At 39.8% G+C, this 18,252-nt stretch overlaps 1 protein-coding gene across 1 annotated transcript in view; it reads right to left on the bottom strand.

The window, feature by feature from the left end:
- Window positions 1-3,129: 3,129 nt before the first annotated feature.
- The window catches only part of LOC147031963 (uncharacterized), a 230,344-nt gene continuing 215,221 nt past the window's right edge, over window positions 3,130-18,252 (bottom strand). The window contains exons 19-21 of the mRNA XM_085850276.1: window positions 16,533-16,658; window positions 7,459-7,551; window positions 3,130-6,570 (exon numbers count right to left, since the gene is read on the bottom strand). Coding sequence (XP_085706402.1) covers window positions 6,083-6,570; window positions 7,459-7,551; window positions 16,533-16,658 — 707 coding nt within the window. The 3' untranslated portion in view covers window positions 3,130-6,082. The remainder of the gene's footprint in view (window positions 6,571-7,458; window positions 7,552-16,532; window positions 16,659-18,252) is intronic.

Raw genomic sequence — 18,252 nt, 5'->3', positions numbered from 1 at the left:
TGCCACGCCCTGTCACCCTGAGCGAGTGGTTCATGCTCAGTCACCCTGAGCGAGTGGTTCGCGCCAGGGGATGATGGCTTTGATTTGCTTTCACTTTGCAACCTTTCATCGAGCCCCATCCTGAGCCAAGCAGAGACCAGTTGTTTGTATCATTTGGCAGGCTACTGCATCTGAAAAGTGAAGAAAAGAGGATGCCAGGAGTGTCTGCGAGTTGTCGGATAACATCGGAGTGTAGCCGTCATGCTCTGATGGAATACAAACAAGGAAGGCTGTCTTACCCATTGCTCAGACATAGGAATGAAACTTCATCACTGGAAAGCATTACTTTAGAGGTTACTTTACGAAGGCCAGCTGAAAGGGAAGAACTTATTCGTGAAACTCATTGAGCAAGATGATCACCTCACTCACAATGTTCTTATTCCATCCTACCATGATATGAAGGACAAACTTCTCTGAAATTCTACACCGTGAGGCATTCCCAACATCTTTGCGCAGAGGCAAATATGCATTCCCAACATCTTTGCGCAGAGGCAAAGATGCATTCCCAACATCTTTGCGCAGAAGCAACAAGAAATTCGAAAGTGAAAATAACAGGACTCAAAATCTGGAAGCAAACTCGGCAGCAAGAGTGCAGCCATGCGTGTCATCATGAAAAACTCAAATGATCTGTTTTTACTGCTGACTTTTGTGTTAATGTCGGTGGCTCGGATTCAGGACCACCATCCTATAAACGTTGTCAGCGCTCAAATGCTAGATATTCAGCTTCATAAGCGGTATCTGACCAACTGACCGGTCATAATCATGTGATGTCACACATCTCATCTCCACTGTCCTGCAAACGTGTACGACTAATGACGATGTCAGTTTGGAATTCCGGTTTTCATTCTCTGTGTTTTGTCACAAGTGCATGTATTTTTTCTTTCGTTCATGAATACTCTTGATTTAAATCCAATAAAATTCCGTCATTTTCTTGATTCTGTTTCGTACAAATCCCCTGAGGTACTCAACACGAAGATATTGTTCCATATTTTCTGATCCCGACCTCCAAGCAAACATAACCTGATTGCCATTGGGATTGCAAATTTTCCTCTCTCTCTCTTACGCTGTCCAAACTGGCCGTTCGATGTGCTGAATTACATCCGGAGTACTCTGAATTTATTCAGAGCCGAAAGCCAGCCGGTGTGCACTGAATTAAATCGGTGAATACAGGAAAAGTACTGAAATTATCATCTTCGGATAGAATTCAAAGGGCTAAAAAATATCTCTACTCATATCACCAAGTTTCACACTCGTAAATTGCATACATCTGCAGCGATAAACACATTAGTATGATATGAGTGTGCATGGGCTCCCATCTCTCTCGTACTGCATGCTCAATGGGCTGCGGCTCATTGGGGAGCAACATGGCGCCCATTGTTCAGTTGTTCAGACTCTCCAAAGTCCCCGCATCCTAGGGCAGAAATCCAGGGTTAAATAAAAAAAAATTAATCATTACATAACTCATGCATTCCCCAATGTTGAATGTATATACAGTTTCATTAACAAAACGTTTTAAAATGTGCCCATAATTGCATTTTGGTACTTGACCTTTTGACCCCACCTGAGAGCCCCCAGGGGCCGGGCCCAAAAAAATGATACTGCTCACACACCTTCATGCCAGGTGGTCATAACGAAGTTTGGTGAATTTCTGCCCAACCGTTTTGGAGGGGATAACAAGATGGACAGACACGACAGACAGAAATTTATACATGCATCTTCACAGAACGAGCTGTTGATTCCATTACAATCTTGATGAGCATCTTATGATCTGTTTACTTGCTGAAATCAACTTTGCTGATGCCAAAAGTTGATGTGATACTTCTCCACATGCCGATTATAACAGTAACAGGTGATTTGATGTGTTGTACTTTTTTGATAAAATGGTTGTTGAAATTTCTTCATTTATACACTGTTGTACAACAATCAATGTGGGCATACAACAGTCAATATGGCTTGGGTATCATTTATTTGCCTCGACAGACATGTCTCAGCTCATCTGGAATGAGTCTTTCGGCTTGGCTGAATTAAGAGACTAAGCGTCTTCAAGACCACATTTTGAGGTTCCTTTGAGTTGTTTAAACTAGGTTTGACTGTGTATAATATGCAGCACCAGCAAGCGCAACCTGTTGCCACCCCAGGGAAGGTGGGAGGATGGAATGGAGAGGGGGGGGTTGGCTCTCAGTGCTGCCTGGCTTGGTGAACTTTTCCCACCAGTGTTTTTGGCCATGAAGGAGTAACAAACATGCACACAAATAAAAAAAAATTTAAAAAACCAATGTCACCCCCAGGGTGACCAGTGTCTTGCCAAAATGTGAACATGAGTGACTTATTTATTCGATTAAAGTTACTTAAAAAATAAGGGTTTCGTCGACCTTGATGCTTGACCTTTTTGTGACCTTGACCTTTATATTTTCGTACGGTTAATGGTATCTCTCCAGGACCGTTGTACATAAAAATATCAAGATTTGTTATCAATATCATAAAAATATCAATATCAAGAAAAATAGAGATTTTGATGAGAATTGAGGAAAAAATTTTTTTCATGAAAAATCCGTTTTTTTCGTCATGATGTCATCAAATGACGTCATAACGTCAAACTTTTGACAGATCTGGAAAGCACTTATCAAGTGCTTTCATATGAGGTATTACTCGATATGGTATCTAAGATTTCAAAATTTGACCTTGGGGTCAAAAACTTTCGACCTCCAGCGCTAACCATGAAGGTCAAGGCCGATCGCCACCAAAAATTAATCAGCTGAGCGCCAGACCATGAACTATATTCCCATGAAGTATGAAGACGATCTGATCAAAATTACTCAAAAAATAAGGGTTTCATCGACTCCCCTGATTTGCGACAAAGTGACCTTGAAAATTTTATGTGCTGAAAGGGACCTCTATAGGCCTCTGATATGCGAAGTTACAAAAATTTCCAATGATAACTGTGCTCTGTAGAGTGATCGATACATGATTACAGACAAAAAAAAAACAAAAAAAAAACATACAAGCTGACTAACATATCTTGCAAAAACTTCGTTTTGGCAAGATAATAAAAAAATTAAAAAAAATTAAAAAAAATCACAAACCAAAAAATGATTTACAAGATTTCAATGTTTTTAATGCACAACATGTGCCAGAACCCCAACATAGCTTTTTGCCCCCATGTGGGAAGTGGGGGATTTTTTTTTTTGTACCCAAGACCGAACACCCTAACCCTGGGTACCTCTATCACATTTGTAAAATTTGGTGGAGATTGGCACAATCGGTTTTTTTTTCTATGATTTCCAGGCACACACACACAATACATGCAGAGCATTTCCTTTTCCTTTTTTGGGGGGGGGGGGGACACAGAGGGGTGGTGGGGGTAATTTACGTGTTTGGCAAAATGAGTACCAGTTTACTGGTGAAAGGGGCACTGCATCAGTGACACAGCCACGCTTACATAAATGAAACAACAACCATGTATTAAAACTTCATGTACCAGCCTTTTCCTTAAATTTACTCTTGATGACTCGGTCTTCTGACAAACATCCTGCATCTTATCCATCAATAAAACCAACATCAGAAAATCCCACATTCATGTCGGTCTGGTTATTTCCTCCAAAAAAGTAAAACCCCAGAAAAGTGTGAAGTTACAATGATGAAAAGCTACAATAATGATTTCAACTGGAAGGCAATAACTTACAAAATCCATGACACAACTGACCAAACCTGAAATGGACCAGTCAAATCAATACAATTGCAAAATCATGAGAAATGCACGCACGGACGCACGCATTGTGCAAATGCCCCAACATCAAGCATCACATTTGCAGCACTTACAATACCTGCGCACATCTCCTGAAAGCATCCTCGGTTTGGGGCATTTAAGCAAGGTGAAGCTTTCTCGACAGCAATTCCTAAAGTCAGTGGTGACAAGATGATGAGCTGGATTCTTAAGTTTTGTCATCGTCAAAGAATGTAAGCACCAAAACAAAAAGAAAAATGAACATTTTGATCACTTAACCAAAATTATTATTTTTATTTATTTTACAATTAATAGTGTCCTCGATTTGGAGCGAAAAAGGAACAAATGCTATATTTGACATGTTTGCACAATGAGCCAAGCACAATTTCATGTTGCATTAAGGGATCAACAGCTGTGTTACCCTTGCGTTTAAAATAACGAACCAGCAATATCACAAATAAAACCAGGAAAACCGATAGTCTATGCCATCATCATATTTTGAAGCTGAATAAAATGCTTAATAGTAAAAAATAATCTTTGCACGCATTATTCAATTTCACATTACCAGGAAAGGCTGCCATTTTGTTAAATTAACAATTCATTGCAGAAAACGCATCATTACTGTGTGCACAGAGGCAATATCATGCAATCTCTCAGAGTTCATGTCAGCGAACATATCAAGTCAGTTCTCCACTCAAAGGACAAAGTCACAGGGATTTGGTATGTGGGAGTCTTCTGAACAAGTCCACTCTCGATAACTTGAATATCAACTCTCGATAACTTGAATACCATCGACCATAATGTGATAATTCAAATAGGGTCCTGCGTCAATCAATATTGCCAATTTGAACACCGACGATTTTGAATCAGACCTTTGTTATCAAATTGGGGCTATTACTCTCACTGCATATCACAAAAAATTAAAATTTGCACGAAAGCAAAAAAAGTGAGTCAACTCGGAGCTTTCAGTGACTCATGGCAACGATGGACATATAAAACTGAATTTGGTAAAAAAAAAAAATTAAAGATTTGCTTACGAGCAAAATATGCCAGCGGACTCCATAGGGATAGAGATAAAGCCGCTATCGAGGATGGTGAATGGATAGACATCACACATATCCACAGCCTGACAGGTATGCATACTCACCTCTAGGCTGTCTAGCCTGGATTCAAATCCTGACTGAGCTATAAAATGTCAACCCGATGATTCATCAGTGTTTGTGCCGTCGCTTAAATGAGAGTCCTGTCTTCCATCATTCGTTGGTGGGTGTTAAGATCCCATGTTGTCCTTCATGAAGAGTTTGTTGAAATTAATCAACAAATTGTTTGAGACTAACCCTACTTAACAATCGAAAAAAACATCCCCAAGAACTAACCCTGCTTATCAGCAGCACAGCTGCACCCCCAGAAAATGATCCAGCCAAGCAGCCACAGGCTGCATATGAATAATAATAATAATAATAATAATAATAATAATAATAATAATAAAGTCAAAAATATTGCCAGCGCCCTGTCCAAATCACAAATTCCTGCCATAACCAGAGGGCATTGTATTAGCGCCACTGCCATGCCCAAAGCCAATGATGCTACCCCAAAGCTTTGTTCATACGAACAAAGAAGAAGAATCTCATCCACAATCCAGCCCTTGACCAACTGACTTCCCGTCCATTGACCAAGATTCATCAAATAGTTTTCTGCTCTTTCAGGACATCACATTATTGTAGACTCCAGCTATATTGAATCTGCTGAAAGAAATACAGCTGCCTCTTACTAACCGGAAAATTGCCCAAAATGTCACGTTCTCCCTCTTGTCATGGCAAGCAAGAACTGCTGAGAAGAATCCGAAACGCCACTCATAGGTTGAGTTCTGCACACAAGAACAAGCTTGATCGACTCACCAGCATCTCAGATGAACATTCATCGTTTACCTCACCTACCTTTCATTGCTGCAGGCTACAAAATCTATCAAAAAAAAAAAAAGACTGCAGCAACTGACATTCCTTGCTCCAACAGCATACAATATTGGCTAAACAATAATGACTCGTACCATGAGGCGCAAGAGCGGGATAAACCCGCAAACACCAAAACCTCCGAGTTTTATAACATCCAAACTCCCACACCTTCATTGCGTTGTCAATTCTGTGTAAAACTCCACTTAACATCACATGAACCATTTCAAAATAGAGCACAAATAGTTTTAACGAAAAGGCCTGCCATTATCTACTTAATTAAATATTGGGTTATTCACAAAAAAAAAAAAAGTAGTCGAAAAAGCAGTAATGCCCACATCACATCAGAATTTACAATCAGAGGCAAGGTTCATCTCATATGAGTCTTCTGGTGGCCCAACAAGTGATGTTTAAGCCGGAACGCGATTCCACAACGCTCACATACGAAGGGCTTTTCTCCGGTATGCGTGCGCATGTGTACAGATAGATTGTATGCTTTAGCAAATGCTTTACCACACTGTCCACATCGGTACGGACGAAGTTGGACCGTCTTAGGCCATGCAGTTGCCCTCCTTTTGCCGGACCAGGAATGCTCTGCCAGTCTTTGCGGTGCTCGTGCCTGAGAGTTGGAATCTATTGCAGTTCCTGGCAAGAGACATTCCTTGTCCAACGTTGTGCAAGGAATATTCGAGAAACTGTGCGATTCATCAGAGGCACGACTGAAAGGACAGTGAGTGCTAGAACTGGAAGAAGGCCAAGCATGGCGGTGAGGAGCACCGTGGACAGGACCTTGGACTCGTGTTTTTACTGCATTGAACATACTTCCATCCTTTTCTTGATTGTCTTCGAGACTGAGAGCTGAAAAGGCAAGAGAATACAGTGTCTCAGTTTGCTCTGACAATAAATTTTTTAATTGTTTTTTTTTTTTTAAGTACAACAAACAAAATAAAAACGAGAAAGCATCTTCTTGTTCTTCCATATGCTAAACATGACAAAAACAGCTAAAACAAATTAACAATTTTAGGCGACCGTGACCTTTTGACATCAAAAGCAATAGGCTTCAGTGACCCAATATGCAAACCCTGTTCAAATTTCAAGTCAATGGGATGAAAATTGACGATGTTATGCGACGTCGACCTTTCACCTTTTGATCAAGTTATTAATTTGGATTCTCCATATTCTCATAACAAAGCTTTGTTGAAAATTTGATGACAAAAGCTCAAATGGTAAACACGTTATGATCCGGACAGACATGCAGAAGTGATTGCAAAACCCCATCTCCCGCTATGCGGGGGACAGGTTAACGAAAGCAAAGTTGATGGCCACCATCACAAATCCCATGCTTCCCACCTTAATAAAAGTTCAAAGATGGCAAAAGGAAAATTTTTTAAATCGTTAAATATTTCATGCGTTGATTGCATCTACAAAGTTTCATTAAAAATATTTTACAATGCAACGGTAATTGCATTTTTTGGCATTTCACCTTTTAAACCCATCCCAGGGGGCGGGACCAAATTATACTGTTCTTGCACCTTCTTGCCAAGTGATGATCATAACTAGCATGTTTGGTAAATTTCTGCCCAACCATTTGAGAAGATAGCATGACGGATGGACAGATGGAGCCAATTACAATATCCCCCCATTTTTTTTTAAAGAAGCGTAGATTCAAAAATTGATAATAAATACTCTCATATATGTTGAAAATATCATCAAGTGATGTTACAAAATAGCTTTCAGTAATCACACCATGTGGTGGGTTTGACAATGCCTCCCAGTCTTCCTGTTCTGGATGGTCATTTCCTGGTTCCCGATCTCTTTTTGGCAATGTACCTGAAACAGCTGCATCGGCATCAGGGGAAAGGAATAAACAAAATCAGCAATTCACATAAATTCAAGTCATAAGAAGACAAACAGAAGAATATTAATAAATACTTATAGTGCAAAGGTGGGTTTAGATCACTCATGAATAAAAAATAAAAATAAAAATAAAAAAAACTCAGCATTTGGCATATTTACGATGAGAAAAACCATACTGCTAGAATGCCTTGGATAAATATATAATATAAATAAAAAGGATAGAAATGAAAAATATGGATTGTCACGAACTGCTTACAAGTAAGTGACTGAGGCAGTGTTTGCAGAGTTTACAAGGATTTGAGAACAAGTTTGAACAAGGACCAGCAGAGGTATGTAAATGTGTTATCGCGTTTATTTTCCCTTGGGCAGTGAAGGGCCTGAAACAGAAAATATATTTTCGTACCAATTACATGTATGGGGTAATCCCCCAGAATTAAAGATGGGTTAATTCCCCCAAAGTTGTGATGGGACAACTTGTGACACAAAAGCAAGGTTCATTTCATACGAGTTTTCTGGTGCCACAACAAATGATGTTTAGGCTGAAACGGAATCCCGACCGGGAGCGGTGCTATACAATACACATTTACAGAGAGAATTGAAGTCCTCTCCCACCACGAACCCCAGGACTATGAATTTATTTATTTTAAACACCCACAACCTTCCCGTGCATGCCCTGAAGACAACCACCAGTTTTCACGTCATTCTGTCCAGGGGTTCAGTAGTGTATAGAGTTCAAACAAACATGCTCAGACTGCATGAAGCCGGCAAATTGCAGGAACATGCAGAGCTCTGAATTCAACACGGCAACTTGTTTTTTTTGATACAATAAGCAAGATTTCATTTTTTGGGGTGTATAGGGTAAGTAGAAAATGTAGTGAAGAAGAGGTAGGGAAAGACAATGGGGAAATAAGTTAAAGTAGTGAAGTCTGGCAAGCAAAACCACTGCCATGTTTAACAGTACAGTAAGCCCTCGCTTAACGTTGCGTTAAGTTCTTGAAAAGTGCGACTTCAACTGAAACGACCTTAAAGGGGAACCCAAAGATTATTTTTTTTCTTGAAACCATCGAGTTAATCATGGTCTGATTTGATGGGAAAGAAAAAAATTTCACTCTTTTTGGCCAATCACAAAGTGTTGAAAAAGCCCGAGACGCCTAGAGTCAATTTTCGATTTTGATAGTGAAGTCACACTATGAACTCACCTTGATCTGAATGGTGGTTTTTCATAGAGAAACAGTGCAGGTCGAGCTCAGATTCTGATACCGATTCCACAGTCATTAGCAACACTAATGGTTCTCAGAATGTTTAAAGTGATCATTGGGATTTTGAATAAACGATTGGAGATAATATTGATTATGGAAACGCTTTCGGGGGAGTTGTGGAGCCGAATCATCGAGTCTCGTGCGAGCGGTTCAGAGGAAGAAGGCAGAAGTGTTCATGAAGATGAAAACGCTGATCACATTATCACTTCAGTTCGGGAGGGTTTGATTTTCCGTTCAATGAAAGGGTTGGTTTTAATATTTTCCGTTCAATGAAAGGGTTGGTTGGTTGGTTCAATAGATCAGATTATATATTGCTCGAGCAGAAATACCCATCATCGCCCGACAGCACGGGCATTGCCCAGGCACACTTGGACATCGTGGACAAAATGGGTGATGAATGCTTTGTATCACTGTTGCAAGCTGACCAGGTGTCTTGTACGTTTCAGAATAGCCCAGTTTCATACTTTTCCTGGATGTCGTTTGTGTCCATGCCATGTCCCACCGTCATGTCCATGAGGTTTCGACGTCCCTCCTCGGTGGATGGGGATTGTGGAGGGGGGGGAGGGTGGGATGGTGGTGGGCATTGTGGGGGTGATAACTGTAGGGGGATGGTGGAGGGGTGGGGAGTACCCTGAAAGTTTTAGCATCCTTGGTCAAATCTTCTTGGAGTTGTCGATGATGATACATACATACTGTCTCTCCACTACAAACAGAGGGTGGTTCATTTGACTTGTAGTAATTGGTGTTGATAATAGATCATTGTTTTCAGCTGCTGTTGGGGTAACTGCCAGGCAATGGCAACAGGTGTTCGATTCATCACTTACATCGTCCGTGTACATATGCTGGTAGCTAGGTAGAGATGGTGATACAGTTTCGAGCGATGGCCGTTTCTTCCCCTTCATCACATCCTCTCACAATCCTGGTGGATAACCCCAAGATCTAGCCATCTCCATTGTTTGATAACAGTTCTCTGTCAAATATTCTGAGCACAAGAGCAAACATTTTATAGGCCTGATCCACACTTAGGTATTTCAGACAAACCCCGTCCAATTTTTGGCAAACTTAGGGTCTTTCGGCCATTGGTGTGGCATGATCCCATCTCGGTTTGTATGACTACAACCACCAAGGGACGCATCGACTTGGCACATTTGTAGAAATTTGAAAATTATTCGCCGTTTGAGTTAAATCTTACTGGGATGTAACCCGTAAAGAATACCGAAGTGGAGCTCCTCCATGGTGAGACGTTACGGCTAATCGTGCAGAAGAAGTAGATTTTGTCTTTTAATTGCAAAACTACCTACTTCATAAATTGCAAATCGGAATCTGTCTTATGGGGCATCAAGGAATCGATTAGCATTTGGGTTCCCCTTTAATTTAATCCAATTTTACCTTAAGAATTAATGTAAATGGTGGGGGAAGGGTTGGGAGGGGGTTAGGTTTCAGGGAAAACTTTTATCATCAGACAAAAGACATTATTTACATATAGAATACAAGTTTTAAATAAATTAAACAAACAATTGAATACCATCTCCAGTTGCTTTTTTTCTCATTATCTCAAGTTGCTTCAGATCTTCGTTGGTTAGCATTTCGTGTGATTGCAGAAGTTGTGCAACTTCAGCTTCTTCCATTTCATCGAAACCCACTTTATTGGCCGAACCGAGGATAGCTTTCTTCATAGTGGGGACAACATCTTTAAATCCTTTCAAGTTATGACACATTCTGGCTACAACTTCCTCCACATACTATTCATGCACACCTGAGTAACTTCAGGCCAGGACCCACTGATTTTGTCAATGCACTTGAGAACGTTTCCATCAGTTTAACATATAAACATGTGGAAGCCAGTAAGGTGGATCACAACTTGTCAAACACTTGAGATCGAAGAGGGTGACGAAACCACCGATGTTACCGATGAACAGCTTGGTGTGTACAAGGCCGATACTGTACGTACTCTGGGTGGGCTGATACACTAGTATTTATGATATGGTTTATACTGTAGCATTATTAAAACGAGGAAAACCATGACTTTGCTACTAAATGAGGTTTGAAGGCGTTTTGATGCAGACGAGCTTGTGGTGGTTATCTACTGTACACGACGTTATAACAGCACGGTAAACGACTTTAAACAAGTGTACTCTAATAAATCAGCGATGTAATAACGGAACAATGTTAACTGGGACGATGTTAAGCAAGGACTTACTGTAGTATATAAATTATCCTGAGGAGGAGGAGGAGGAGGAGAGGGGTTGGGGAGAGACAAGCTGCACATGTGCTGCAGTGTCCAGCATCGAGCATCCTGCAAGAATGCTGTTGTCTGCCTGAGTACTTACATTGGTTCACATTGTATAATTGCCATGATAATGGAAGAACTGAAAGCTAATGACTCAAATCACTGGTTCCACGAATCGCCAGGTGTATGGACAAACAGCAAACTGTATCGAGTGGTTAAAACCTAATTTTTTTTTCCATTGAATGTGGGATTGCGGTTTTCTCAGTGTTGGACTTTGTGGTGGATCAGAGAAGATTACAGTTAGTCGTCAATTTAAGTCGAGTCTATTTGCAACATTTTGATAAAGCTCCGTTAACACATTATATGACAATAGTCGATTTAAGTCGCGTCCGTCCGATATAATGTCGTTTGAATTTTTTAAGCATGGTGTTCTCCTGTTCTTCCGATACCCAGGGTACTTATCTTCGTGAATAAACAGTATAAACAAATGATTGTGTCCTTTGTTCTGTCTCCCCATTAATTTGATAAATATGCACATGAAGTCATTTGGCCTCCGAGTGATTTGAGTTGCCTCGATCGCAAACAAATGTAGTTATTAATCATCTGTTAAAGGACAGATTTGGTTTAGGACTAACAGGGTCCACGTGGAAAGCACTCCACATCTGGCATGGTGACCGCTTGAACTTCCATTTGGGTGCTGGGTGTGAAGGAGTACCAGCATGTCCTTCGCCGTCTCATACGTTCCACTGAAGTACAATAGCACTTCCCTCTCCCTCCCTGCAATCCCTCCACTCTGAACCCGCACCATTAAATTGCCTATTTGTGCACATACAATATTTCAATCGTGTTCTGTATTTATTAGTCTAATTTTTGTCTCCAATATGGACTGAAGTGAAGGTTAAGTTAAATTTAGGTGACCAAAAATAAAAATAAAAAAAACATTTCCTTGGCAACTCATCTCCCCACGATTACACCATGTATAAAAGAAAATCGTATCCAAATAACATCGTTTCGTACAACGTCGCAGTTTTTATAAACGGAACAACGACGCAAGTCGGTGACTTGCTGCATTCTCTTAACACTTATAAATCTTTACTGTTTGCGTGTTCCTTGTTCACAATCTATCCTATATTATCGTACTCTTCAAAGAAATTCAGTGTGCAGCAATACACTTGGAAAATGCAGATCACTTTAAAAAGAAAAATTTTAAATGACCAACCTTCTCAGAACAAATGCGCTTTTCGGGAAATTCTAATCCTTTAGTATCGTAACTATTTGCTACATTTGTGTCATATTACAACAAAACAGATTATAACAGTACACTATATTGGTGTGAAATTACATAAACAGACATAGCAATGCATTGAACAAAACAAATTCCACAAACAAAAAAATAAAAATAAAATTTTTAGTGGGAAAACACCTGACGCCACACAGTCTTGACATAAATATAATAATAATATAAATATAACTAGAGGAAAAATATAACAGACCAAGAACATGGGCGGGGGTCTACGAGCAACAAGTGTGATTGGTCATGATGATGTAAAATGTCGTAATATTTTGTCCAAGTACTGATAAACGTAAGGGTTTGTTTTGAAATTGCCAAAAAGGAGATTGGTGTTCTACTGTGTTCAAATATATAATTCAATTGAAATAAAATAAAGATTTTAAAGGTTGTGGAAAAAAAAAATGTTAAAGAAGTTTACCGCCGTTGATGGAGTGTGGTACTGCCGTCAACTGCACCACCTTATTTAAAATGTTACGTTACATTAGCTCTTCATGCCTGTTATCTATGTCCTTGACAACATCCTAACAAACAGTAAGATTCCTGTTTGGAATGATTTTCAATTTTGTTTGATGACCAGACATACAGCTGCGCATTACCTCACTCCTCTGCGCATTTGCAATCAGGGGCGAATTCAGAGCCAAAATACTAATAAACTAGAATGGGCACTCATAGAGCGCATACCTTCGCCGCCACTACTTTTTTTTGTTTTTGGTATGAGTGTGGGGAACTGGTTTCATATGAATGGTCTTATGACACAAACCACATATCTATAATGTCATGACCCCCCCCGACTTTCGGGGGCTACGGACTAAACAACAATCAACTAACGTCGTTTTGGCGAGTCTTCACTCGCAAGCTTGGTGAATACAACGTTTCAACAAGAGAAGGTAATCTCGTTTGATGCTGGTTTCATGCAAATCGAATAAGAATTGACTGAGTTATGCCGAAAACCGCATATTTTTCAAGGGCGTGACCCCCCCCCCCGACATTTTACCCCAATCGGTGACATGTGTTATGACGTCATTGTGTCACAAGATTGGGCATTAAATTCTGAACATTTTGGTGCTGGGTTCATGTAAAGCGGACAAGAATTGACCGCGTTATGACAAAAACCGCATATTTTTCAAGGTCATGACCCCCCTGACCTTTGACCCCTAACCGGTAACAAGAGTATGGGCGTCATTGTGTCATATTGCATATCACAAGATGAGGCGTTGAATTCTGAACATTTTGGCGTTAGTTGCATGCATATTGAATAAAAATTGACCGTGTTATCGTAAAAAGACGATTTTGACCTTTTCGTGACCTTGACCCTTGACCCGAACGATCCCAAAATCTAATTGAATGTTTCCTGGCTAATAACCAATCATCCCACGAAATTTCATGCAATTTGGTTTAATACTTTTTGAGTTATACGAATCACAAGATTACAAATAAATAAATAAATAAATAAATAAATACACACCGACCAAAACATAACCTTTCGCAGAATGCGAAGGTAACTAAAGGTTTGTTTTCTGATTAATTTCTCCAATTTATGTTCCGATTAAAACATGACATTCAATTGAAATCAAGTTGTTGCTCGATCATAAACTAATGTTTACAGACAGGACGGACAGACAGACAGAAGTGAACCAATCGCTTAATCCCGCTTTTCGCTTTGAGTGCGTGCGGTAACAACTTGGATCCTTTAATTCACTGTTCTTCTTTGCACAGCCCAGGAGCCAGCGGCGGCCCCTGGTGGCCTAAAGTTCGGCTGCTGACGTGTGGCCGATAATACACAAATGTGAAAACACTCCATCCTAATCCACCATAAATGCTATCAAATTGACCCATTGGTTTCAAATGACTGCTCCAAAGCAAAGCATAAAAGTAACAGAACTACATCAGGAGATGGCAGTATACAAAGAAGTAAGCTTGCAGCCCAGTTAACCACAACGAAGAGGAGTACGTGGGAGGCGCAGCCATTACAGAGTTCTGTGAGTGGTGTGGTGGCTCTCACACTGATGTCTTATTGACAAAAGTGGCTCCCCTCTAAAAAATAGTGAAGACCACTGCTTTAATTGAACAATCACTCTTATTCCATTCCCCTTTTATGTTGAACAAGACTATATAATGATAAACTCTCGTGGTAATAAGCTCGTTCTTTCCTAAAATACATGTTACATAGCGTATTTTCAGAACCCAACTACCCAAGGCACAAATTACCAAAATGTGCATGAGGTTTGACCAATTTTGCAGTGAACATCACCTTCTTTTGGCAAAATTCACCTGGTCAGATGAAGCCGAGAGTAGCTAATGACATGTTTACGGACAATCTCAAACAAAAATAATATGCAAAAGAAAATAAAAAATCTCTTAATCCTTCAATTTGTCTTGTTCATAATGTTTACACTCAGTGAGCTTTCAAATACAGTGTCTATAGAAAGTCTACACCCCCTTTCAAAATCTTCACCATTTGTTGACTTATAGCCTGGAATTAAATTGGATTAAATCAGACTTTTTCCACCTTTATTTACACATCGTATCCCACAACTTGCAAGTAAAAAAAAAAAAAAAATTCTACAAATTTCAGAAAATTTATTAAAAATACAAAATGAGAATGTCTTGGTTGGATTAGTGTCCACTCCCCTTACAATAGAGATTTTTAATTAGCTCAGGTGCTACCAATCACCTTCAAAATCACACACCACGTTAATTGGCCTCCACCTGTGTTAAATTGTAGTGATTCTGATTATTTCAGAATAAAATCAGCTGTTACTGTAGGTTTCCTCTGCTAGGTAGTGCATTTTACAGTAAAGTTTCCTCTGCTGGGTAGTGCATTTCACAGCAGACTCAACCATAAGCACCAAGTAGCTTTCAAAAGACCTCCATGATAAAGTTTTGGAAAGGCACAGATCAGGAGATGGGAATAAAAAGTATTTCAAAGCCTTAAATATCCCTTGGAGCACAGTCAAGACAATCATTAAGAAGTGGAATACGTATTTTACCACCAAGACCCTGCCTTTATCAGACTACCCCTCCAAAGTGGATGACCAAGCAAGGAGAAGACTGTTCAGAGAAGCCAGCAATAGATCAATGGCAACTTTGAAAGAGCTACAGGCATTTATGGCAAAGATTGGTCACTGTGTGCACGTGACAACATTATCCCAAAAAAAACTCCACAAGTCTGGCATGTACGGAAGGGTGGCAAGAAGGAAGCCATTACTCAAAAAAGCCTACCTTGAGTCCCATTTGAGGTCTGAAAAAAAAACATTCCGGAGATTCTGAAGCCATGTGACAAAACGTTTTGTGGTCTGACGAAACCAAGATGGAACTTTTTGGCCTAAATGCAAAACATTACATTTGGCACAAACCCAACACAGCACATCACCCAAAGAGCACCATCCCTACTGTGAAGCATGGTGATAGCAGCATCATGTTATAGGGATGTTTCTCATCAGCAGGGACTGGGGTACTTGTCAGGATAGAAAGGAAAATGGATGGAGCAAAATCCCAGAGGAAAACCTGCTGCCCTCTGCAAGAAAACTGAAATTGGGACAGAAGTTCATCTCTCACCATGACAACGACCTGAAGCACACAGCCAAAGCTACGCTGGAGTGGTAAAGGAACAAAAAGATAATCGTCCTTGAGTGGCCCAGTTAGAGCCCCGACATAAATACAATCAAAAATCTGTGGCATGACTTGAAGATTACTGTCCATCAATTCTCCACATGGAACTTGACTGAGCTTGAACAGTTTTATGCAGAAGAATGGGAAAATATTTCCAAATGAAGGTGTGCAAAGTTGGTAGAGACCTATCCCAACACTCGCAACTGTAATTGCTGTCAAATGCGCTTCCAGCAAGTATGAACTCAGGGTGTGGACACTTATCCAAACAAGATATTCTAGTTTATATTTTTAATAAATGTTTTAATAAATTGGAATTTGTGGGATATGATGTGTAAATAAAGGTGGAAAAAGTCTGATTTAATGCAACTTAAATCCAGGCTATAAGGAAAAAAAAGGTGAAAATTTTGAAAGGGGATGTAGACTTTGTATGAGCATTGTACATTCCACAAATAAAATACGATTCAAGCAATTCGATCCGACAGGGAAACATACTCGTCACACGTGTCAATTTAGTTGAATTTGAATTGGTGAGTATAGCCTGAAACATTTCATTCCATGAAGCTCAAAGCACCTTCAAAGCGTTCTTGCTCAATCTTGATGACTGTTAACAGCTCACATGCCCTGTTGTCAGTCGTCTCCACAGTGGACGAAAGTTGCTCACGCGTCTCACCAACCATTTGTGTGACTTCCAAATGCTCTACACAAAGAAAAATGGTGCTGCACTTAGAATAATGAGCCTCGGCATACCATGTATTGATACACAACCTATTTAATGGAAGTACAATTCCAATACAGTTTTGTGATAGGTTGGTATGGTAGCTTAATGGTGAGGACACAAGGATGGCATCTGACTGAATGGAGCAGAATTAAGGAAAATTCATTCCATGCATTTGGAAACCATGTTCATCCTTGAAGAAAACGTCCCTATCAACTTTAAGTTAAACATGCTGCTTGCTACCCAGTAGAAAAAAACATAGTAAGTACATTAATGACAGTTAACTGTAATGTTAATAAAATAATCATCGTTCTACTGTGGTGTACATTTTTTGTAATCAACGGGGCGTCCTCGACCTAAGAACGAGTTGCGTTCTGAACAATCATTCTCAAGTAGGATGTTTGTAAGTCGGAACTCAATTTCCCATGGACTCTGTGTTGTAAATGGTAGTTCGGTTCTACAACCAAGCCATGAAAGCCTATTTAACACATAATTAAGCTGAAATATTGTAAACTTGTAATAAATGAAAGTAAATAACACTTCAAGCAATTTTTACATATCAGTAATAACACCACTCCTTTGTTTTGTTATTATTGACTTAATGGGTACAGATCCCTTTATGTGTTGTAAAATCTTAATCTTGCCCTTTATAATTCTTACGATCATCGAATGATTAAGGTGTGAACAAACGACCAATTTGAAAGGGAGTTTCACCTTTATCAGATTGTTTTATAAGGTCCAGTTTCATCTGCAATGTTAAATGTTCTGCGTTTCTTTGTTGCAGGAACATCACTGCAATGTTTAACAGCCATGAATGTGGTTATTTGTCACAGTAAAATGATACGTAGCACTATGGATGCAGCTGCGAATACAGTGCAGCACACGGGATACTGTAGATTACGCGACACTCGGACACTTTACATCTCGCGGAAGAGAGAGAGTCACACTCCGCCCAAGATCAGTTCGTACATACGAGCGAATGTTCATGTCTCGGACAATAAAAAATAAAAATGATATTAATAAAATACCTTATGGGGGTTGGTTCACAATTCTGGGCGTTTGTAAGTCGGGGACTCCCTGTACTGTAATAAACACTTGACTGAAGGCAGAATACATTAACGATAGCATCACACTACAATATATATTATGGACTGTGGGTTTGTTTATGGTTTGACTTGTATGCATATTGTTGAAATGAGACACATTATCATTTGAATAATTGCAAACTAATTAAAGGTACTTAGCATTGATTTACCAAAGGGAGATCATGTTTAACAAATTTATTTGCGTTTCTGATTGAGTGAATGAGGGGAATGCAGTGGATGTCGTGTATCTTAACTTTCAAAAGGCATTTGATAAGGTACCACATAGGAGTTTGCTAGCTAAGGTGAGGGCTTGTAGAGTGGCTGGTCAGGTAGCCAACTGAATTGGAAACTGGCTTGGTGATGGGAAGCAAAGGTATGGCTGTGAGTGGGAGGATGGAAGTAGTGGTGTACCTAAGGAGTCTGGACTGGGACCATTATTATTCATAATCTACAGCAACGATTTAGATAGTGGGGTGAAGAGTCAGTTTTCA

This window comes from Eptatretus burgeri, chromosome 2, assembly GCF_056783735.1.
Source record: "Eptatretus burgeri isolate ZD-2024b chromosome 2, Ebu_testis_v1, whole genome shotgun sequence".
In the NCBI taxonomy this organism is placed as follows: domain Eukaryota; kingdom Metazoa; phylum Chordata; class Myxini; order Myxiniformes; family Myxinidae; genus Eptatretus; species Eptatretus burgeri.
This window is presented reverse-complemented; position numbering and strand designations above follow the sequence as displayed.